Consider the following 25,377-nt stretch of genomic DNA (forward strand, 5'->3'; position numbering starts at 1 on the left):
GCCTTCATTAGCCAATAAAAAGAAAATGATGTTTCTTTGCAAGGAGTAGACTTTAGTAAGCACCCTATATGTTAAAAAAAAAAACAAAACTTATTAAATGTTAGTTTTTGTCTCCAAAATAGATATATAATTCTCAGATTTCCTTGTAATTTTCTCTTAGTGGCCGATTAAATCTTGACAGTATAAAGCAGTCCAGCCATCCACCCATTCACTGGACAAATATTTCTTTAATATAAATGCCAGGCACCATTTTAGGTCCTGATGATACACCAATGAACAAGAAAGATGAAGTGTTGTTCCACCAGGAACTTACATTTTAGTGGGAGAGATACACACATAATAAATAGGTATATGATATGATAAGCAGGGTAAGTAGATGGAGAACAGTTTTTTAAGACTTCTGTGAGCTAAGACCTGATTGGAGAGAGGTTGTAATTTTGTGGTGTCAGCATGATCAGGCCAAGTAATCACTTCCTATTGCCCATATGTTTTTTAATCATTTGTTTAAAAATAATGCAAAGAGTAGTTCTCAGACTGTTTTCTCATATAGAAGATACTTTTTTTCTTAGATTCTTAGTACTACTCATTTTAATAAGCTATATGAGTCCACAACATTAAAAAAATTTACTCCAGAAAGTAAAGCTGGGTAAAATGACCTCAGCATAGAAAACTTTTATTATGTGGCCACAAAAGGCACTGAAAACGAAATTTCTAGAAGGCCTTAGGGGAATAAAAGGGAAACGTTTGGAAGACATTAAACCTCTGGAGGTTTAATTTTGCAACTTCCTCAAATACTTAGAAGACTTTCAAAAATAATTTTGCTTTTGTCTAAACTGAGAAATTATATTGTTCTTTTTTCCCCTTGCTGGCCCTCAAAAGCGTATTAATTCTTATTTTGGGAAGGAATTATTTTAATCATGCCATTGAATGAGAGGAAAATATCCCTTTTCTAAAAAAATAAAAAATTAAAAAAAAAAAAAAACTTCAGTGTAAAGTGGAATTCTCTAGAGAATGCATCGTGCACAAAATGACCTTCCTCAGTGTATTACTGGGATGGAGGGAGTTGCCTTTCTGTGGGGTGGCAAATAAGCCCTGTGGCCCCCTTGATCCACCCCAGCCCCCACAGGGCATCAATTGCTGCTTCATCCCGGGTTGGTCCAGACAGCCACTGCCAGTCCACTAGAGGGAGCACTTGAGAGGAAACCCATTTGCTTTCACTGATCTAGGATCTCAAAAAAAATTTCATCTTAGAGGCCGGGTGCGGTCATGCCTGTAATCCTAGCACTTTGGGAGGCTGAGGTGGGTGGATCACGAGGTTAGGAGTTCAAGACCAGCCTGGCCAACAAGGTTGAAACCCCCATCTCTACTAAAAATACAAAAGTTAGCGTGGCATGGTGGCAGTAAGCTGAGATCATGCCACTGCACTCCAGCCTGGGCAAAAGGGCGAGACTCTGTCTCAAAAAAAAAAAAAAAAAAAAATTGTAGAATAAAATCTAATTCCTTTCAGCTTTTATCTTCAAATTTTGGTCATTGTTTGCATTAGTCATGGTTCTTCAGGAAAACAGAACCAATAGGATATATGTACCTGTGTGTGTGTATACACATATCTATGCACACATGTATATATTTATATATACAAATACATGCATGCATATATATTTATATATATACACATATTTATTTACAATTCTGTAAAATCTTATATATAAATAAGACTCACACATGTATAACGCATATATATATATATATATAAAACACATATATATGAGATTTATTTTGAAGAAGTGACTCATGTAATTATGGCAGATAGCATGTCCAAAATTTGCAGGTGGGCCAGCACGTTGGAGGCCCAAGGAAGAAAGACTGCTGCAAATCCAATCTGCAGGCTTGTCTGCTCACTACATATCCTCTTGCTTGGGGAGGTCAGCCTTTTCTGTTCAGGCCTTCAGCTGATAGGATGAACTCTCCTCCCACTACCCTCACCTCAATAAGAAGGATGTCTTAGTCCTCCAGGCTTCTATAACAAAATAGCATGCAACAGAAATGTATTTCTCACAGTTCTAGAGGCTGGGCAGTCCAAGCTGCTGGCAGATTCAGTGTCTGGTGAGGTCCCACTTCTTGCTTAATAGAGAGTTGTCTTTTTACTGTGTCCTCATATGATGGACGAGGCAAGCCAATTCTCGGGCCTCTAAGGGCATTAATCCCATTCATGAAGGTTCTGTTCTCATAATCTAATCGCCTCCCAAGAGTCCTGCCTCCTAATATCACATTAGTGACTAGGCTTCCACATATGAATTTTAGAGGTACACAAACATTCAGATCATAGCAGAGGGCGATTTGCTTTACTAAAAATCAGCAACTTAAATGTAAATCTCATCCTAAAACACCCTCATAGAAATATCCAGAGTGATGTCTGACCACCATGGCCTAGCGAAGTTACAACATAAGATCAAACATCATGCTGTTTCTATATAGTGACACTAAAAATAGTTGCTAAAAACTTGTATGACAAAATAGAAAAATGAAAGAAAGGCAAATTATTTTGGAAAGTTATAGTAAAGAACATAATCTAAACCCAACAAAAAAGTTTCTGAGACTCAATCACTAAACAGAGATGAAAGAAGCTTTTAATTCACTTCATTCCACTGTATTTAACAAGTCTCTACTTCAGTCCCTATGGGGTTTCTAATATTATAAAAAGTAGTATCATAGGTTATAAAGATTTAGAAAGAGTGCTTCTATATTTGAAATTAATAATCCAGCTAGGACATATTTTCTAGATATTATTATTACATTTTTACATTAAAGATAATTTCTTGTTATTTGAATTTTATTTCCCCTCTCCTCGGGGTTCTTAGCAATACAAATGAGTAAAATCGCTTTCAGTAGGATGCTAGACACATTGTACTGTTTGCAGCTCTGCTAAACAACAGAATCAAGTCACCTCCTTGGCAGGTGGCCAGCATTAACTATAATGCCCATCAAAACAGTCAATAAGAGTCACAGATCTGTGGCACCATAGAATAATGGCCTAATTAATCTCCGTTCAATTTCCATTTTTATACCTGCTCCCAAATTCCCATTCTTTCTTATCTATGAGTTCTTTTCTCATTTAAAAACATCTTCTATGGATTGTCCTTCATTCAATCATTCATTTTTACATTCATTCATGTTTGCATTCAAAGATATTTACTAAGAACTTAGTATAGGTCATACATTTATGAATATTATTCAAACACTGAAGATAAAGATTGATTACCAGAGTGGACGGAGATACATTGCTGTTAAAAAAACTCTGAGTCCTTTAAAAGTTTTTTGTTTATCATTTGCAAGCATATATGAAATACTGAAGTTTCTTCTAATAATATCAAAGGAATAGTTAAAGTGCCATAGGGACTAAACGTTATGTATGTAAAGTAACATAGCCATCTGGTCTGTTTCATTCTTATTTCCTTAGGAGAAGACTGTTAAGCATGCTGTAAAACATTTACTAAGGGTGCATTTTATGCTTATGTTTAGGTTCAGTTTTAGGTATACAGAAATTTTAAAAGGAAAAGGAAATTAATTTAAAAAAAAAAAACGGTATAAGGGGATGATAAAGAGGAGGCCAGAAAGAAAAAGGAAAATACAGTTTCTCTCCTTTCAATTCCTTACCATTACTTTACCATTCTTGTGTGGAAGTGGGAGGGCGTGAGTCCACAGAGGGGTAGAAATAGGCAAATACCACATAAAAGGGATAATTGCAGGTTGGATAACCACACACATTGGAACCAAAACTGCTTCCGAAAAGGTTATGGGATTTAGATAGTGGCAAAGACTAAGTCTGAGACACGTTTAAAATAGTTGTTTATTTATAAGATTTGGCGCAGGTCCCCATCTATTGCTACTTTTATGTCAACGGGGGTTTAAAGTTTTTAGCAATGGAAGTTTTATATAGTTAAAAGAGACTGAGACAATCTCTGGTAAGCATTTCATTCCTGTGGGATTCCCTTTTTTGTGTGTGGAAGTGGGAGACCTCCTAGTTGGTGTTCAGGTACACCTGGCAGTCTTGGTTGGGTGCAAGGAGGCAAGTGAGCAGCGTGGAGACATTCAAAGACAGGAGGATTGTCCTGGGTTAGGGTCAGTGGTATTTTCTCTGGCCAGCCATTGTCTGTAATGAAAGGGTTTGATGAGCTACTTTTCTTGTGACCAAACTCTCTTAATTGTCCCTTATGGGGCCGGTGGCTGTCATGGCAGTTTGTCATTAGTAAAGAAGTCGAGACTACTTTAGGTTGGAAAACAATATGAATAAAGAGACAAGGTGATGATGAGCATGCACATAGTCTTGCTATTTAAACAATGATTCTTAGGCCACCCCAGTGAAAGATAATGAGAAATAGAACTTGTGCTTACAGAAGATGAATTTTGAATGCCTAAGGTTGAAATTTAGATGGATGGGATAGAACTTTGCATATTATTTACATGGTTTTGAAAACAGGCATGAAGAGAGAACAAGGTTGTAAGGAGCTTAGGACAGAGGAGACCAAGTGTCTTACAACTGAGTCATGACGAAGCACAGGAATGTTACTTTGAATCAATGCTGGCCTTAATGGTCCACTGATCTATGGGAGAAGAAAAAAAACTTGATATTTAAGCATTGGTGGAAAACACACACACACATACAAAATTTCTGAATGCCAGAGACTGAGGGAAATTTCTACCCAACCTAATTAGTTGAAAATACAAAGCAAGTTTCATCAATATAGCTTGTATAGGGTTAAGAAAAATACTTAAGCATTACATGATTGCTGTAGGAGCCCATTTTTTGGAAAATTTCCAGGGATTCTGAGTCAACTTGTTAAAAACAGAAGAAAGGCTAGGAAAGAAATAGCTTATTTTATGCCTGTGATTATAGGATTTCCTCATTATGTGGGCCACTGAGTGTTATTTTCTCAAGTTCATGCATATACAGAGATTTAAACTAAATTTGTGTTCCACTCACCACATTAAGAGACACAAGTTATCAAAGTTACTACCAATATATTCTATTCCCCCAAGAGACATTCAAACCATAATTCTCTCACTCAAGTTAAAAAAATTTATATTTTGTAAAGTAACCATTGTCTGTCTTCTCAATATAATCCAAGTGCTAACACCTTTGAACACACCAACAATGGTCTCTTGATTAAAAAGAAACCACATTAGAGCAGTCCTTTGAATAACATAAATTGTCTCCTCTAATAAAGGAAGACATTGAAGATAAAAAAAAAAAAAAAAAAAAGAAGGTTTCAGCACCAATCTTCAATCTCCCTCTCACACCACAGAAGATTCAGAGCCAGAGTTTGGAAATGCAGTGGACTTGGGTAAGCTGAGGTTTTCAGTCTTCATACTAGTCAGAGGTCATAAATGATTGAGTCCAGTCGTGACATAACTTTGGGCAGTAATTTTAGTCAATTGCTTCCTACCAAAGTTCCGTGCTCTTTGCTGGAGGCTCCGTTTCTGGTTTTTTTTTTTTTTTTTTTTTCATCATAATTTATTTTCAGGCCATATGATAATCTATTAACACTCGGCATACTCTGAACTTACAGAGTAAGTACCACGCCATACTTCCTCATTAATGACTACCATTTTACATGAGCTTCTTCCACAATCACAATGAGAGAACAGATTGCTACATGTTTGCTGCTAAATACATTGAGTAAGGCACTCAAATCCTAGACACGAACTAACCATAGAATGCTCTTCCCTGCTTTGATAAATTGAAACATGATCTCATTTCCTCCATTTTCAATACTTTTTATAGAAAGACACGCTTGTCTTGAACTTGTCTAAACATAAGTTTATATAAACTAATCCATTATCATTATAGTTATAATCAAGGAAATGATTTCACATTGACGGTTTTTTAGGTAGGGATAAGCAAAAGCACTGCAGCAGTTTCTGAGGGAATGTCTTCCCTGTGGTTCCCCATTCTTAGTACAATGCCTGGAACGTGGCAGGGACCAAATACAGTGAACATATGGGCAAATCTTTAATTCCCAGGGATCTGCTACATATTGCCTTGATTGGTAGATCATTTCTCCAGAAGAAAGGAAGAAACCAAAAGACAAAAACAATCTTTTTAAACCTCACAGGATTTTCTTAGAAAAAAGTTTTGATTTATATATCTAGTGCAACTCTCTTTGTAAAATATATTTCTTAAAAAATCCAAAGCAAAAGCCCTGTCATTCATTTATTTCAAAAGACAAATCATTTCAGTACTTCTTCCTTGAAATGCCTGCAATTTCTTCCTCTGGCCTCAGAGACAGGCATTGGCTCCATGCTTTACAATGTCAGGATAAAAATCCAGGAGGGAGAAATCTTGTTGTAATGGATAGCTGTTTTCATCTAACACAAAAAGGCTGTGAATCTTCAATACACAAGGTTCTGTGCTGACTGCCAACAAGGAGTGGAACAGGTCTGCACGACCATCCCATAGGTGATCTCTGAGGAAGGACTTATCACTCTGTTGAGGCAGTCTGCAGAAATGTTGAGAAGAATCTTCTCTATCAGCTTTGATTCTACACGGATGCAAACATCATGTCTTCCATCAACAACAGTCATTAACGCTGGCCTATAGTATATTTTCTTCATAGTAAATGGCAAGCAGCTAAAACATTGTTTGTAGATCCTGTTCTCATCTGTTTCTAGTTCCAATCCACATTTTCCATAGCCAGTATATACGATGTTGGGAAGAGAAGAAAAAATACTCTTCAGAGAACTGTGAGCATTTAGAGCTATCTTCTGAGCTGCTGTAATAGGAAATGCCAGCTCTGAAATCTGGGCTTTAATTAGAACGACTCCTGAACATTTATCCTCTAGGTGGGTTGCTAAGTCTGATATCTTCACAAAGGAGGGTGCATTTTTTTGAAATTTTGCTTTAAATGTAATTGCCCTTATATCATCATCAAACAAGCACTCACAGGATGACCAAGGCACTGTATGCAATTCTAGGTTTTCTAGTGTGTAATTGCGTTGAACAAAAAGATATTTAAATTCCCAAATATAACCTTTTTTCCTTTGAAGTTGAGGGTACCAGGCTGCTCCAGGACCCCATAATACAAGCACATAATGTTGATCTTGGGCCTGTTCCACTGTTAACATAACTTTTTTCTGCTTCTGTCCTCTTTAACTGTATACTGCCTCTGTCAGTATAGTGAAATCAACAACTCTTAGTACTGCATGGACTAATACATCAGGTTGAAGGTGCTCCAATTCTACAAAGTCGATACTGTTCACCCTCTGAGGCTGCCTCGGAGGAAGATCTCTGAGGTAGGAATGTTTTGAGGACATATATGCCAGTAAGTCTTGAAGTACAACGTCACTAACTATACTGGAATATTCTTCAGGCTGAATAGATGAATAACTCCCAAGATTTAATAACTGACTGCTAAATGTTGATTGTAGTACTGTCTTGCCAACCCATTGGTCCTCATGAATAACAACATCTGTGAGTAAAATTATATCTCCAAGAAACACTGTAAATGCCCAAAATGCTGCAGTCCTCCACAGAAAAACCTTCTTCTTAGTTTCTGATTGATCAATTACTGTAACTGTTGCTAAAGGCACTTTAGAGCCAGAATTTGGTCTGAATTTTATGTTTATTTCCTTCACATGGCATGGAGATAGCACCATGAGTAAACAATTATACTTCTGGCTTTTAGAATCACAGTTTTTTTATTAATGATATTTTTTAATACCCTTAAATTCAGACACATTCCTCCGATCCATTTCTATAGCAGAATCTCCTCCATTAGAAATCAACTTCATTTTCTTAGCTACTTGAAGGACTCTAGATAGAGCTTCAGACTGGCCCACTTTATCTTCAGAGGTGCAGCTTCTTTTAATAGCACTTTTGTGGAAGGCATTTAGTTGGGAACCCAGTATTCCTGAGCTACACAACTCAATACGTATCTCATTTGGTGGCAGTTCATCTTCAGAACTGAAAAGTTCTTGAGATCCCGTATGTTCTTCAAGACTTTTATCAGAGTTTATGTGAATGCGGCTATTTTCTGTTCTAGGACAAACAGGACTAAAAAGTTCAAGGGAATATGCTTGGTTTTGTCCACTTTCATATGCTTCTGTAAAACCATCAAGCTGAATCCAATACTCTTCAGGTATTCTTACCTCCCCATAACTTGCCTTTGGTTCAGTCTCCATGTTTACATTCCCTTTATTTATAGGACTCCGCCCTTTATCTTTCTTTTGAGCTAAAAAAGCAACCTGGCTGGAGGTAATTATACTGAGAAATTCTGTATCAGTTGATATTTTAAGGTCTGAGACCTTCCTAACTGCTGCTTCAGACCTTGACTTATGTACTGCATTCGAGGAAAATAATCCGAAACACTGGTTTTGTATTTCATGATATTCCGTTGGCACACACTCTCTTTGTACCACTTCAGGCCCTATATTAATTTGTTCAGTACTACAAACCAAATCCAACATAGCTGCACATTTATGGCCTAACTGAAACAAATTTGTGTTAAAGTTCTGACCACATATATCTGACTGATGTTTAGGCTGTTCATCTATAATTTTATTTTCACTGAGAAGCTTTTGATACTTTTCTTCTTTGGTTAAATGCGGAACTGTGCTTTTAAATCCACATATTTGCATATTAGAGCTAGTTATATCACCCAGTCTAGAGGAGTGAATCTTCTGGGATTCTATATTCTGTGTTTCAGAAACAACGTACAAAGTCGTCTTTCACATGAACATATCTATTCATACAGCTTGCTAAGAAATGACCACTAAGATCTGGAGAACCAATAGATTCTGGGACTTCATAGTTTTCAAGGTTTTTGTGCTGTTTTTCATCCTTCAGATATAAAGAATGTTGACTGTATAAAAGCTGAATTTTTTTCCAGGGGTCAGCAACAGACATTAAAGAAGCTGTGTCTTGTGATACTGTCATTTTCAGTGGAGCGACTGGAGCACCCCAAAAAATGTGGACTTGAGATCCTCCACTCATGATTTCTTAATCTTTTGCCCATCAAGGAAAATTCAGGATTCAGGTCATAGTATATTATTCACTGAGAGCCCCGCCAGAGGCTCCGTTTCTGAAAAGCTCTCCCTCTGCCCTTTCTTTTTCTCTGCACACACAACCCTCACGCAGCTTTCATGCTGCCTAAATCAGCCTGTGGGTTAGGTATTTTCTCATTATCCAGATTAAAAGACAGCTCAGTCTCACAGAGATGTAACTGACTATTTGATTGAAACTGACTTTTTTCCCCATAGGAGGCACATCGGAATCACCTGGAAACTTAAAAAAATTCTAATACCAGACCATAGCCTTCCAATTCTGATTGCGTGGATCTGAATGAGGTAGTTCCCTGGTCTTATTTTTCACAAGCTCCCCATGTGACGTTAACATCAGCCAGCAGAGGCTGGGAACACCCATAAAAACAATTCCAGATATGTTAATAGATGTTAGGGAAAGTGGGAGAAGAGGGGTGGTGGATTTGCAAATGTTAAACATGTTACCCAAATAACCTCTCCAAGTAAAACTTTTCGAAGGATAGTATTGATCAGGAGAACCTGCCCCTTTTTGGATCTCTTTCCCCTGCAAGGAGAAAAAAAATGGGCGAGAAGGAATCAGCTTTTTATAATCAAAAAGTGCAGATGGAGATTCAGAAGTGGCCCTTCAGGGTGAGGATCTAATTTTTCCAGGGAAATTCCCTCTGAAATCCTTCTAGAAACTCCTGCTATATCATCTCCCACTTATCTAATCATTACCCCTTATCCACTAAGCACCCCCCACGCCCTGGCATCTGACAGTCTTGTCAGCCTCATGTGTCTGGATTCTCAGTCTCTCTTAGTACAGTCCCTCTTTTAGGTGGAGGGAGAGCTTTGGAGTTTGGAGGAGAAGGAGGGAAAGGGTGTGTCTGGCCTGAAGGTGATGATCAAAAAGAAGTTTCCACTGAAGAAACACATCTGGGTGGTTCACAATGTGGCTCCTTGTATCATCTGAGTCACTTGAAAACTTGTTAGTAATGCAGATTCTCAGACCTCACCCTAGACTTACAAAATCAGCAATGAGGGGCTCCAGCTGAGCAGTCCGTTGAACACGCCCTCCAGGCGATTCTGGTGAATTTCAGTGCAGGCTAAAGTTTGAGAACCACTGGCTATCTCATGTTTTCTCTTGAGCTTCTCTTACCAACCTTGGGTTGCTTTGTTCCTGTTTGTTTTATAGAGCTTTTCTTTATAGAGCACCCTTGGCATAAGTAGCTCCACCTTAGAAAAAGACTCCATCTTGCATTTTAAAAGCCATCATGCAACAGGGACCAGGTGTTCAGCTAACCAATAGAGACTGCACCCAACCAGATAAGGACATAATCATTCACACCCTTTCTCTATTAGTCCTCGCCAGAGGACTCTGTGGCCATAAAAGAGAGCAGGACTTCACCAATTGGAAACCGCTGTCTTAGCAGACGCCATCTTTCTGTCCCTTGTGTTAAATACCCAGCATCCCCTGCTGAAGACTCCACCCACATTAAAGTTTCTTCCTTGCAAGACCCTGATGGACCACCTGGATCAGGACGAGGCATTGTTTGGTCCACATTGCTCTCTCTGAACTGGTTTGTTAACCCTTTTTTCCTATCTCTTTTATCTTGATATTAAATGTTACTTTGTTGTGGAAGGTTTAGTCAAAACAGATAGATAGATAGATAGATTAGATAGATTAGATTATGTATGGTTTGCAATATTGACTGACCTGTGGAGTGACTTGAGCTTGTGTGCCTATGGCTCTGCCAAGTGAATGGGTAGCACTAAAGAGAACTGCCTCCTCTGGAGCTTCAGGTAGCTCATGGCTTTGATGATTGAAATACCGTTGGTGAAAGTCTGACATTAGGGAAAGACGCAAATATTTGTGGACCTGGTCATGCCTGACTGTGCACTGCTCATGATACCTTCCTATTACTTCGCCTAGAGCCTGAATGGGAAAGGGAGAGGCAAGCAACCGACCAACTAGCAAACAAATAAAAAAAATGAACCTACTGTGAATAGAAAAACTATTTGTTCCCAGGGTAATGGCTTATTGCAGATACTTATCTTCGGCTTAAAGTTATCTTTGAGTCTCTGTGTTTGTAGCTGGAAAGATGCAGATGTTTTAAATCCAGAAAGTTGGACTAGTTGGTTCCTAATATTCCTTCCAAGTTTAATTCAATGGATATATGAGTTTGGGGATTAATAAAAAAAAAAAAAAAAAACAGCAAGGAGTAAGAATCTTTGGGAATACAGGAAAAAGTGTTGTATTCAACTGGGAAATATCTACATATTTAAAGACAACTTCTCAGAGAAGATGATTATGAGCCCACATTATGTTTTATTTCAAACGTGCTGTTGGATGAAAAGTTGCTGAATAAGCTGAATTCAAGACTCCCCCCTAGGTAGAAACATTTGGGTGAGGGGTGGTGGGGAGAGGTCATAAAATGAAGAATTGCCTGGTTAAAGATTAGGCTACTTGTAAGATGGATTCAAGATGTAGGCAAGTTTCAAAACTGATAATCAGCTGAGTGGATCTTCCCAGAAAGGATCTTTAAGTATCATGAGAGTTTATCAGAAAATTGCTCAAGTGTGTTATCAGGAATTCTAATTATTTTCAGGAAGGGCTGTGAATTACATCTTGCAAAAAAGCTCTGTCTCCCAACAGGTTTGATGACATTTATTTTTTCTCAGTTTCTAGTCTCGTCTCTTCTCACGTTTTATCTTTTGTTCACTTTTAGTAAGTAATTTTAACTTCCTGGATTTCAATTGCTTCCTCTATAAAGCAGGGATAATAATTTCATACCATAATGAAATAATAAGACTAGAAAAATAATTTTTCTTTTAGAGTGTTCCAAGTTTTGTAACTGACTAATCTAAGTTGTGCATTGGGGGGAAGGTGATATGAGATGTGCTTTTCAATCCTTGAATTCGATACTAATTATAATACCAAACTCATGATAGAGTGATTTATCCTGTCATGTATCTATCAAACATTTGCAGTTTCTGCTGTTATGTATGCTTTATGCATTTTACAAAAATCAACCCAATTACACAATTACTCTATGATGTAGGTATAAGAATTATCCCCATTTTATAGATGATAAACCTGAGACACCGAAAGTTTAAATAGCTAGCTTACACTCAACAGTGTGGTATGTGGTTTGTGGCAGAGGCTGGATCTGAACTCAGGAAGCCTGCCTCTTGTGTTCAATAAAAAATTCACTAGTTGATATTCTGTCATTCCACTTGATTCTCCAAAAATCAGGTTGGGCCTTGTCAGGGATCAAATAAAGACTGGTAATCCTAAAGAAGTTGAACTTCAGAGAGCCTCAGTGGGAGAGAATAACATGCCTAGTCCAGGTCGTTAAAACTTAGATTATTTTCTTACGTGGTATTGGCTACTGCTTATTCTGATGCTTGTACATTTCTGTTATGGTCCTCGGTCTCTGGATTGAAACTTATCCACTAGATTGGAGCATAGGCACTGTGATTCACCATTGTTATTCTGGAATCTAATATAGAAAATGACCCAGAAGCACCATTTTTAACAAACCTGGGTTCCCTAGCCACGTAGAAGCACCAGCCAGATTCAGTTGGAGCCAATCCTGCTGATTAGCTTAACAGGTTCTCTCTCTCTCTGTGTGTGTGTGTGTGTGTGTGTGTGTGTGTGTGTGTAAGAAAAAGATAAAATGTTACAAGATAGAACATCATCTTATTGCTTTTTTTTTTTATTTATTGCCCCTGCCATTTTCTTAGAGCATTAAAAATAAATCGCTTTCTCAGAGGGTATGAGGATGAAAGGATCCACATTGGGAACAGGAAACCAAAGATCTCTGAAGATTTTGAAAGCAGAAAAAGAATAACCAGGTGTACATAATTATAACTAGGAAATACAAAACCGCTGTGAGCAAAACTGTTTCTTCCAGTTTGGGAGGCTCTAAAGTGAATCCCCTGATCTTAGACACAGAGATCAGGTTAAAAGAGCCTTTCTTCCGGGCAGCCTGATGCTGCATGATGCTGATCATTCCACATCCTGAACAATCCTCAGGCTTCAGGCTGGACGAGTGTCTCTAGGTACCACTATGTACTTAAGAGTGCCATTTTCTGAGTGTATCTTCTGACAAGCACTGTGCTGATATACTATCTTATTGGCGACTCTTAATCTTCTATGGCATAAGTCTTATTCCTGTTTTAATGACAAGGGCCTTCTTTTGTAAGTGACTTGCTCCAGCCCCACAGTAAGTGAAAAAAATGGGATTCATTCCCCTGACTCTTTGAATGCAACCCAGTGGTTGGGTGTCTTCATGTATCTCTGAATTCCTGACCTCTGGGATTCAGTGATTTTTATGGCATTCATGTGATTTCTGTGGTGTGTTCCCTCCACCCCCAACTGCACAGGGCCTTTCTGTGAAAGTGAAAGATGCCAGTCAGGGTGCAACACACAATCTGTTCTCACTGAGTCAGTGAAAACTTCATTTTATTTGAAAGACCCTCTGATCACCAGAAGGTCATTCTTGCTCACCTTTTCCTTGACTATAAGGTTCTATAAGTTTTTTCCTAATGCCACTTACAATAATACAGTATTTATAATTACATCAGAATGACAAAAACACAGTTTACAGGAGTTAGCACCTCCAAAGTATTACAATAATAGGAAAAATGTATCACCAAGTACTAGTATAAAAATAAAATTCTCTAAAACCAATAATTTTGAATCAGTCATTTTGAACTAAAGAAGTTTTTGATTCCCTCGTGTTAACTTTAAACAAACTCTTTTGGTTGATTTTTTTTTTTTCTGTGCATTCGTTCTGTATAAGAAATAAGATAATGGAGAAATGTGTTAAACTTTTAGTTAAATGTGTGTCATGTTTAACCATATGATTTTTCCTATTTTTGGTTATATGTAGTAAATAACATTTGATTCACTCAAATAACTTTACAGTTTACAGGGCTTGCAGTTTACAGGGCTTTACAGTTTACAGGGCTTGCTTATGTTGGTGAATGTATTTAAGCTCATTCAAAACTTACAGCTTGACATCTTAGAATCTGAGGTATGACTTTAGGCAACAGTTAAGCCAATTTTTAAAATTCTCATTGGGGGCACTGAATTGAAACGCTGTAATCTTCTCTAGAACTATCTTCTATATTGTGTTTCAGCAAAGACTTAATTGTTCTTTGAAGAATTTCTTACTTGAAAAATCATAGCAATTTATATTCCAAAGAAATACAATTATCTTGCTCAGAAAAGAGAAGAAATGTAGAATTGCCTTTATTTCTAAGTTATAATTGCAATCATGTATTGGCAGCACATGTGAACAACTTAGATATAAAATTATGATGGGGAAAGAAACCTGCAGCAAGAAGCGAAGTGTGCGTAGATAATGATCCTCTGCCAAGTAAAATGAGTTCTATTTATGTATTTGTTTACTTAGGCATATTAAGTGTCTACAGAAGCAGCAATGTGAACTTTACCTTTTTGGTTGTTTACCTTTTTCAACAGCTACAAATGCTTGTATTGGTAAACATTATACATACACACACACACACACACACACACACACACACACACAGTCTTGCTCTATCCCCAAGGCTGAAGTGCAGTAGTAGAATCTCAACTCACTGCAACCTCCACCTCCAGGGTTCAAGCAATCTTCCCACCTCAGCCTCCCAATTAGATGGGACTACAGGTGCATGCCACCACGGCTGACTAATTTCTGTATTTTTGGTAGAGATAGGGTTTCACTGTGTTGACCAGGCTGGTCTCGAACTCCTGACTTCGAGTGATCTGCCCGCCTTGGCCTCCCAAAGTGCTGGGATTACAGGTGTGGGCCACCATGCCCGGCCAAGTATTATATGTTATATGCATTGGGTACTATGTATTTTAAAGTCAATTACGGTTAACTTTGCTCTTATTCTATAATTTTGCACCTCTGGAGGTAAAGTTGCCATGCCATATCAAAAAAATGAAGAAAAAAGTGATACATTTTACAATAAAACCACTCTTCCTTTTGTTTTCATATAAATAATAGGTAGAGGTCTCTGTACATATTTTATTTTTATGTTTGTTTATTTATTGAGCTTTCGTCATCCAGGCTGGAGTACAGTAGTGCAATCTCCAGCTCACTGCGACCTCTGCTTTCTGGGTGCAAGGGATTCTCGTTCCTCAGCCACCAGAATAGCTAAGATTACAGGTGCACACCACCATGCGCAGCTAACATTTTTTGTATTTTTAGTAGAGACAGGATTTCACTGCATTGGCCAGGCTGGTCTCGAACTCCTGACCTCAAGGAATCCACCCGCCTTGGCTTCCTGAAGTGCTGGGATTACAGGTGTAAGCCACCACACCTGCCCATATTTTAATAAGGAAAATGATGAGTGGCATGGGACTTTGAAAACTAAGACCATATACTTGGTATTTTAAAATAAGATTTTGTTATTGATATAAACCACATTGAAGTGAGGAAGACTGGGTTGTAGTCCAGCAAAGATTGCACCTTATTTTAACACACTAAAGTGGCGCACCCTATGGTTGGTGGGGAAGAAAGACCTTGCGACCTAGAGGGAGAAAATGAGATCTTTTGATTCTCAGAGTGAGAGAGAAAGATGGATGCTGTCTTTAGATTATAAAATTCAAAAAGCCTACCAAAGAGGTGTTGAGAGCTACACTTGAAGGGGGCTCTGCATTCATTTAGGGACATATAATATTACAGCTTTCTGTCCTGTTACCATAGGTCACTAGGTGTAAAAATGGCATGATAAGCGATATGCGGGTGTTAAATGTAGGAGCAGTATACAGTAGTACAGGATAGAAAAAGGCCCTTGAGTCCAGAAACAGCTTGAGTCAAGGGTGATAGCCTGGACTAAGTGGTAGTAAAGAGAATAAAGAGGTAGAACAGTAGAAAATAGCTCCCAAAGAAAAACTAGGCATACTCCATAAAATTACAGAAGCAGGGAACAGGATGACAAACGAGATCTACATTTGAAACCTGAGGAGTAACATGTGAATTTGCCTCTGAAGAGATGGTAAGGGACCCCGTCTGTGTGAGGGGAGTGGTGGGGAACAGGACAGTTAATGGACGCATTGAACTTGGTGTCATCTGCGTAATTCAACGAAAACATGTAGTGGTGGTTGGAGGAAGATTTGGATATAATAAGTCGAGTCACAAGACTGACCTTGAGTGAAGTCTTCAGGAAAAAAAAAAAAAAATACTAGGACTGACATTTTGCTGATAATTTACAATTCTTGGGGGGGGTGGGAAAGAAAAAAATCAGGCATGGAAACAAAGGAATAATTATAGGTATTATGAGAAAAAAGAAACACGTGGACCAAGTGAGAGAATTTTATGAAAGAAGGGATGCTGATAGGTGTCAAAAACACTTGGGCATCAAGAGACTGAAAAGGCTTTGGTGTGGGGGAAAAAGTCTCATTGGTGGCTTTTGAGAAAGCAGTTTTAGTGGAGAGATGGAGTTGCTTTAAGAGGAAGTAAATGGCTAATTGTAGAAATGAGCTAGGGCAATGTCCATCAGGCAGTCTCTTGAGGTCCAGTGAAACATTGAGGCTTAGAAGGCAATTATTGATCACATTCAGAATCAGCTTACACAGAAGTCTGTTGAACAGGAAGCAAGCCTGCCAAGCAGGGCAACATTGAGTAGTTCCTTTCAAAGGGAATCCTTGCAGCAGCCCACTCAGCAATCTAATCACATAACCTGGGAGCACTCCTTTGGGGCTCCAGGTAACAACAGCTCAGGTGAAAGGAGACGAAATGCACAGTGGGTGTGTGTGCAGGATCTTCTGCCGTAATAGCCTCCTCCTAATGAGGGGTATTCCTCTCATAAACATTCCTTAGGCACAAAACACACCCAGTTACAATACTTACCACATGTATGGAACTCCAAAACTACGGTACTGCCATCAGGCATTCATAACTTACTGGTATTTCTCCAATTCAAGTGCTATTTATTTTTTAAAATGACGCTAGGAAATTGGGAGTCCACAGATCAGGATGAGCATGAATAAGGGACCCTCTGTGTGAAGGAAGTTAAGGATCTTTTACATGGAGGGTGATAATGAAAACTATAAGTGAGATGACTCACTATAGAATCTAGGCTTCATGAAAAATATGGAACTTGGGAAAATGTAATAGGTTGAGTGACTAGATCAATAGTGCAGGTTCAGAGGGGGATGGAGAGAGGCAACAGAACAGATTGCATCGTTTCAGTATTGAACAAAGTCTTAAGTACATAATGAGTGCAAATATTTGTTTGATTAAAATAATGAGTGCAAATGGGAACACCAAGTTCAACATCTTAGTGTTTAGATGGGTGACATACAAGAATGATGATGGTTTGCTACAGAAGTAAATAAGTAGAAATAAAAACAATATAGAGACAGAGACGTTCAAAGTAATAGATGGCAAGAAACCACAGGCAGTGCAACCCTGTTGGTGAAATCACTCAATCACCATTCAACAGTCTTGAGTAAAAATGAAATTGGTTAATAAGTTAATTTGTTTTTTATTTTATTTTTAAATTATTTTTATTTTTTAATTGATGCATAGTTGTACATATTCATAGAGTACATGGTGATATTTCAACACATATAATGTCTGGTGATCAGAGTAATTAGCATATCCAGCATCTCAAACACTTATTTCTTTGCATTAGGAGCATTCAATATCTTCCTTCTAGCAATTTGAAACTTATAACAATAAATATATATTAACTGGACTATCTCCATTAATGCTCTATGTAACCATATCAGAAGTCCTTAGATTTTTTTCCTTCACATTTTTTTGCTTATTTACAGCACAAGCATGTATGATTGCAGCACCCCCTAACTGTTCTCCTGTACTTGAAAAAATGTCCAGTCCCCTCAATGAACTCATCTATAACTGCATGATACCCTCTAAATCCAGCTATAAACTATAATAATCAGCTTATAGGTGAAAAAGACAAAGTCGAAGATTAGGGGTGCAAATGAACATAGAGATGATCCAATATAAACTCCAGTGTAAACTATTTTGTTGATGCAGAAACTGAGGCCTGGGGAGTTAAGTGACCTCCTAAACTTGCAGTTCTTGGTAACAGTTGTGAACATGAATTCCACGTCTAGTGCTCTAGACTAGCCCATGCTGTCTTCAATAATTCCGGTGAAAAAGCATAGTAGTTAAGTCCTCCCAACACCAATGCATGTTCCCACATTTCCTTTTCTACAATGTGGATTGGTTTTTCCTGGACAAGTCATACATTTCTTTATCAAATTCTAAAGCTTCAGAGTGAAAGCAGAGGCACAGCCGGCTTATGTGAATAAAGCAGATGGAAATAGGGGATGGTTTCATATGGAAGTCTACAGGTACAAGTCACATAACTATATTTTAAGTGAGCATCTTGTAATAGCTTCCTTCCAGTGTGCGTTATGGGTTGTAGCACATTGTGGTCAGAAGACATGTATTTAAGTCTGTTCTGTCTAGTTTATCAGGTACCTGACTGTAGGCATATTCACTTAACTTCTCTGGGTATCAGTGGAAAGATCGTTATATCTAGCTGTCACAGTAGTTTTGAGGATGACATAAGGTTAAAATGCATAAAATCATGAGACATTTTCCTCAGTACATTTGTTTTCTCTTTTTACTTTTCCTCCAATTCTGCTATCAAAGCTCCAGAATGTATTACCAATACGTCTGTCATCTTTTAATATTAATGGGTCTCCTGTTTCTTTAAAATACCTTGATAATGTATAAATAGGAAAAATACTACTTTATAGGACAATGACATCAAGAAAAAGGGAGAAAAATAAGATCTGAGTTTTCTAAATAAAGAAAAATATTAAGTAAACCATATTTTTAAGACATACGAATTCTTCAGAGAAGACAACATTTACACAGGGTGAAATTCAAAGAGAATTTTCCACTGTAGAACTGTATATGGAGGGCATTTATGGCAAATACAAAGCAGTGTTTATATCATTTGCACGTGTGTGTTTCTTTGTTCTTAAAAAGGCTTCAATGAAAGCCAAGAGCATCATCTTAAAAGTAAATCCGAAAGGTTGAGGCTATTTTTTTCAAAGGAGTAGACTTTCTGAGGTTTATGACAAATCAATGCGAGGGTCAAATTTAAAACACCTAAAGAAGTGGAGAATGCTGTATGCTTTATATTATCCAACCTACTCAAATAGGTTTTTGGGAAAAGATTGGTAACATAAATTCTAGGTTATATAGGTTATCTCCCTGAATATGAATAAAATTCTGAGAGTGTTTAGTGTTTATAGCTGTAACTGAGTACATTTTCCATTATCCCTCCCTCCCTACAAAAGAATAGATTGATCATTGAGTCAGTCCTGTTGGAGATGATTGGCAAGTCAGATGGTTTTGGAAAGTAAAGTGGATTTCCGAACAGAAAATGTTTTTCCACGGAAACTATGGAAAAGATCAAGGACAAAGGCAAACTAAAGCTTGAAGATGAGGAACGGTAGTGAGTCATATCTAAGAAAAGATTTACTATTCGTGGTTTCCTAGTTTGCAACTTAACGTGAAGTTTGTTCACATAGATCTGAGAAAATAAACCTTATTATTGTGAGAGAGGACTTAAGAGGGATTCTCTAGCATGGTTCAGGTGGGGCTTTAATAAGTAAAGGCAAAAATGTTTTTCTGTTTCAGGTCTCCAAGATACATTTCATGTAAAAGCCCATAATATGAAATAAGATGCAAGCCTATACCTCTGAATCAAAGATTCAAAAGCATTTTTAACATTATGGGGAAAATTTTTTTTTAAAAGCCTTGTAGATTATCTTCAAGGGTTTGAAATTAATTCCAAGCATTCATTAAAAATAGAGGACAGGAAAAGTCTGAAAATATTATAGTATGCATGAGATGACAAATGGAAATTAAATGTGTACTATCCACACTATATTATAATATTTCGGAGAGTATGAAAATTAATAGTGATACCGTAGAACCTGTATAATTTTTTTCCTCCATGATTTTGTAGGGAATTTGGAATCTGTGAGAAGAACTTGTAGTTCTCATATTGCACAATGTTCTTTGAAGGCAGGTGCCTATGCCTTGAGTTGTGATCTCCTAATTATTTAGTTGAGAGGTGTAACCAATGGACTCACCTGTGTGAAAGGATATTGGCTCTTTATGGATGTAGAAATTCAATGATAGTTATTCTCAAAATGTGGTTCCTGGACCAGCAGCATCAGTATTACTTTACAACTTGCAAACAGGTGAATACCCGGAACTCACTCCAGGACAATTGAATTAGAAACTCCAACAATCAGCATTATAATATGTTTTCCAGAGAATTCCATTGCAGCTAAGTTTTAAAAACTGTAGTCTCTGGCAAAATCCAAGGCACAACTAGACACATCTCTGTCCACATTTTACAGTCTCTGGCAATTCATACTGAACCACTTGTAATAAACATGTTATTTGGGGTTCATCCTAATATTATGCTTTTAGCTTTTGAATGATTTATTAAAAATATAACTAGTAATGCCTTTCTAATTTATCAGCAATGTATCCTTTTGGTCACCCATTAAATCACATGAGAAGTGTTTAAATTCCTGTTATCCTGGCAGTGGACTGAAATCCAGGCATCACCAGGTTAAAGTTTCCTTGGATGATTCCAATGTGCAGCTACATTTTGGGACTACTTCCTTATTAAGCAAATGTCTCAGCTTGACTATGCATAAAAATTACCAGTTCACCCTCCGAAAACACACCCTCTACCCCCAGAGATTCTGATCAGAAGCTCTAAGATAGTTCTAGGTTGTTGCCTTTCTAAATAGCTCCACATAGAATTCTATGTTGTTCAGCCAATGCTGGTACCAATACTTGGAAGCTCTAGAGAGGAAATCTCTCGGTACTAGTTCTTGTCAAGTGGTAAGGGATACTTTAAAAAAAAAAAAAAAAAAAAAAAAAAACCTATCAAGAACAACTCACCTATTGCAAGTTTTTGATCCGTAGGTCAGAGAAGTGACCTTTTAACACAAATGTCATTTGAATGGCGTTTTCAGGTTCCTTTCAGTGGGGAAAAAATAAAAAATCCATGAATATTCAGTGATATGAAATGGTTAGCAGAAGATAATGCTAAAAATGAAGGGTATTATGAGAGCTGACTGTTTTAAAACTTCAGGTTTGGAGATCTTTGTTACTTAGAATTTTGTAATCTGAACAATTATTCTGAAAGATTTTGATGGATCATTAGATAGACAAGCATCTGTTCAAGTAAAACTGGTTATTTGCTGGCAAAGCAGAAGATAAGAATCATAATTAACTATAAGCTAGACATAAGTCAGGATTGTAACACTTATTATAACCATGTATAATGATAAAATTTCTCATTATATTAATCTAAAGATTTTTGGGTACTTACCATGAGCCAGGCACTGTGTTAGGAGGCAAGCAAAAGTTACAAAGAATGGATGATAATCTTTTGTTATAAAACATAGACTGTTGTTCTTAGGACCACAATTCAAAGAGGAAGTGTGAGACAAAAGCTCAAGAAGGGCAGTGAAAGTGAATGTGGAACATACTGAAGGATTTTACAACACACTTTGAAACATTTAAAAAACCTGCAATGATTTTACTTGAAGAATGCGGAAAGACAGAATGCTAAAGCTCAGGCATTGAAAGGGAACTAAATATATAGAGTGTGTTACAGGCTGAACTGTGTTCCCCCACAAATCACATGTTGAAGTCTTAACTCCTGGTACCCTAGAATGTGACTGTATTTGGAGACAGAGGCTTTAAATAAGTAACTAAAATAGCGTTGTTAGGGCGATCTCTGGTTCAATCTCACTGGCCTCCTTAGGAGGAGATTAGGACACAGACGCACACGGAGGGGTATGAAAGGACACAGGGAGGCCAGGCCGGGCACGGTGGCTCAGGCCTGTAATCCCAGCACTTTGGGAGGCTGAGGCGGGCAGATCACGAGGTCAGGAGATCGAGACTGTCTTGGCTAACACGGTGAAACCCCATCTCTACTAAAAATACAAAAAAATTAGTATTCCATGACGAGTTACTGGGTGCAGCACACCCACATGGCACATGTATACATATGTAACTAACCTGCACATTGTGCACATGTACCATGAAACTTAAAGTATAATAAAAAAAATCAGCTGGGTGTGGTGGTGGGTGCCTGTAGTCCCAGCTACTCCGGGAGGCTGAGGCAGGAGAATGGTGTGAACCCGGGAGGTGGAGCTTGCAGTGAGCCGAGATCACGCCACTGCACTGCAGCCTGGGCGACAGAGCCAGACTCCGTCTCAAAGAAAAAAAAAAAGACACAGAGAGAACAGGGAGAAGGTAGCCAACTACAAGGAAAGATGACTCAGAAGAACCCAAATATGCTGACAACGTGATCTTGGACTTCCAGCCTCCAGAATTATGGGGAAATAAATGTCTGTTGCTTAAGCACCCAGTCTATATATTTTGTTATGACAGCCCCGGAAAACTAATACAGATAGTAACTTTCTGTAGACACTGTCTGCAGTGTAAGAAACACTAGGCAATTAACTGAACATTGGAACAAGACTTAGTTGGCCAAAGGTGGTGGTGCTTGCCTCCAAACCCAGCACTTTGGGAGACTGAGGCTGGTGGATTGCTTTGGCCCAGGAGTTCAAGACCAGCCTGGGCAATATGGCCAAACCCCGTCTCTACAAAAAATGCAAAAGGTTAGCCAGGCATGGTAGTGTGGTGATGCATGCCTGTGGTCCCAGCTACTCTACCCTGAAGGCTGAAGTGGGAGGATAGCTTCAGCCTGGGAAGCAGAGGTTGCAGTGAGCTGTGATCATGCCACTGTCCTCCAGCCTGGGTGACAGAGGGAGACCCTGTCTGGGAGAAAAATAAAAATTAAAAAAAAAAGTCATTTCTGACTATAGGGGTTATCTGGGAGTCTGCAAGGTCTTCTAAAAGGTGATATTTTAAATTTAAAAAGTTACCTATTTTTAATTCCTGATAGAAGTAAACATTGTTCTTCCTTGAAAACATAAACAAAACAGGAACATCTCAGTATTGATCTGTCAACTCTTTTTGGACCAGATCAAAGATCTGCCTGAAGTAATTTGACTTATACATAATATTAAATGGTATTAGAGTGAGGTTATAGCATATGATTTCAGTGTCTTTTATCTCTTACATACTGTGTGCTCTACCTGGAAGGAGTGAAGCAGACTGAGGGGCCATGTGGTCCTATAGTATAGAAATCATACATAGAAATTGATTCAGCTCTGATGCATACATATGGATACCTCGATATTTAAATGTGACCTCTGTCTCATTTCTCCATCTCCCTAAATAAGTAAAACTCAGTTCACTCTTTGGGGAATCATTTTGAATAAATTGAAGAATAACTTGCAAAGCAAGACCTATAGTGGAAAGAGCGTGCATGTGTGTTTGAGTCTATGGGGACATCACATTTGGCATGAGGTGCTCAGGATTCAGGGAACTGTCTTGCATTACCCTAGCAGTCAGTGGAGGCCTTACCATCCAACCTAGGAAGCTCTCTAGATGTAAGCAATGAGTTTGCTTTATTTGACGGCTATTTATAAGACAGTGGCAAACAGATATGGGGTAAACCTACTGTTTTCAAAAGGTCAGACAAAGGCAAGGAAAATAGAAGCAAATGAAGTAAACGCATGAAAAATGATGACTCAAAGAAAGATACGCTTATGCAGAGCCTGAAATCAGCTCTTGCTTTAATATTGCAAGATGAGTCTCTCAAGAGAGGATTGCAATCCAAAACCGTTTCCCCAGAGAAGCATGCGATTTTACAGTGAGATATTTATTTATTGTGTATTATTGAAACATCTTTCAAAATGCAAATAGTGTCGGTGTGTTTTTAGACCCTCTCTCCTCTGTGAAAGAGATACGTAGAATGGTAGAACAAGGTAAGAGTCTAAGGGGAAGGGGGATGAAATTTCAGGAAGTGCGGGGTTGTGAATAGAGAGTCTGAAATGGAGTATCCGAGTTGCAGGAGGAGCAGCAGTCACTTACTGGTCCCTGCAGGGCCTGTGCCCACCAGGGCATATCAAAGCATCTGATGCAGCTGCTCCAGGCTGGCCTCGTCAAGCCATCCCCCAGCCTCAGGCCGAGTAGATGCCTGACGGGGCCAGCCTGGAGCAGCTGCGTCAGAACCCTACAGCTGTTAAGAACCTTTATACCAGCAGCCACAATAACACCAAGGTCACACAAGATTTCAAGCACTGGAGGCTGCAGCAAGACAGGTGATAGCATCAGTGAGAAGTTTAAATGAGCTACAAGTGTAACAGCGTTCCCCTGCTTAATTTACCGTTTTCCTAAACAGCTATGAACTATTTGAGGTGAAGCTCAAAAGACTTACTGAGGTCCAGGAAATTGAGGTCAAGCTGCATTTTCCAGACAGAGGTTTCAAATCCTACATGAGGAGCAAGGTGATTTATATATTAAGCCTTCTGCGAAGTTCCACAGATAGACTCTTGAGAAGGCAAGTCTTGTTCTGTAGAAAGGGCTCCATCTCTCAGGTACCTGAGACCAAGGTCACCCTTAGTGTTGCTCAGGTTGTGCTTCAGAAGGACTCCCAGGTAAGGGAGGAGTGAGAGTTAAATTCTAGCTCCTGAAAAGCAGGGCTGTGGGTACCCAGAGGATGTATCACTACTTCTTTATATGCACAAAGATTTGTTTTATTTAATTGTATTTTAAGTTCTGGGATACATGTGCAGGACATGCAGGTTTGTTACACAGATGAACGTGTGCCATGGGACAGCAGACATCACTATAGCTCCAGGCCACCATTTTTTCCCCTGCTGGTGCTGGGGAGACTGGATGGCTTGGTCCCAAGAGGTAGTCCCCACAGCTCAGCACACCAGCTGTGGAAGGTCGTGGCCCGACTCTGACCCATCCCTCCTCACTGAGTGGGCCCTCCCTGCAGGAACTCCAGCAACTCCAGCCAGGGGATTAGGGACCAAACTCTGATCTTCCTGGGCCTGAGCCCCTAGTGGGAGGGGTGGCTGTGATCTCCATGGACCAGTCTCTTCTCCTGCTGACTCTGAGGAATCCAGACAGCTGACGAGTGGGTTTCCCCCAAGCACAGCACACTCCCTCCACCAAAGGACAGTCAAAGTGCTTTGTTAAATGGGTCCTGGATCCCGTGTCCCCCTGACTGGGTGAGACCTCCCAACAGAGGTCACCAGACACCTTATCCAGGAGCATTCCTACTGGCATCAGGTCGGTGCCCCTTGAGGACAGAGATCCCAGAGGAAGGAGCAGGAAGCCATCTTTCCCTCCTTAGGTGACATCTCCAAGTGCGGGAGGGACCCAGGTGAATAGTCTGAAGTGAACCCCCAGCAAACCACAGCACCCCTACAGAAGAAGAACCTGACTATTGAAAGAA

The 25,377-nt window shown here is 38.8% G+C and overlaps 2 protein-coding genes across 2 annotated transcripts in view; one reads left to right on the top strand and one right to left on the bottom strand.

The window, feature by feature from the left end:
* CNTNAP2 (contactin associated protein 2) overlaps positions 1–25,377 on the top strand; it is a 1,422,658-nt gene that overhangs the window by 245,618 nt on the left and 1,151,663 nt on the right. The window lies entirely within an intron of this gene.
* On the bottom strand, positions 6,278–9,095 carry LOC116814483 (shieldin complex subunit 2-like). Its single transcript, XM_032762056.2, is given in 4 exon segments — positions 6,278–6,444; positions 6,447–6,821; positions 7,029–8,707; positions 8,709–9,095. Coding segments are annotated over 4 exon segments (2,502 nt in total). The 5' UTR covers positions 8,990–9,095.

This window comes from Hylobates moloch, unplaced genomic scaffold, assembly GCF_009828535.3.
Source record: "Hylobates moloch isolate HMO894 unplaced genomic scaffold, HMol_V3 SCAFFOLD_1, whole genome shotgun sequence".
Lineage (NCBI taxonomy): Eukaryota > Metazoa > Chordata > Mammalia > Primates > Hylobatidae > Hylobates > Hylobates moloch.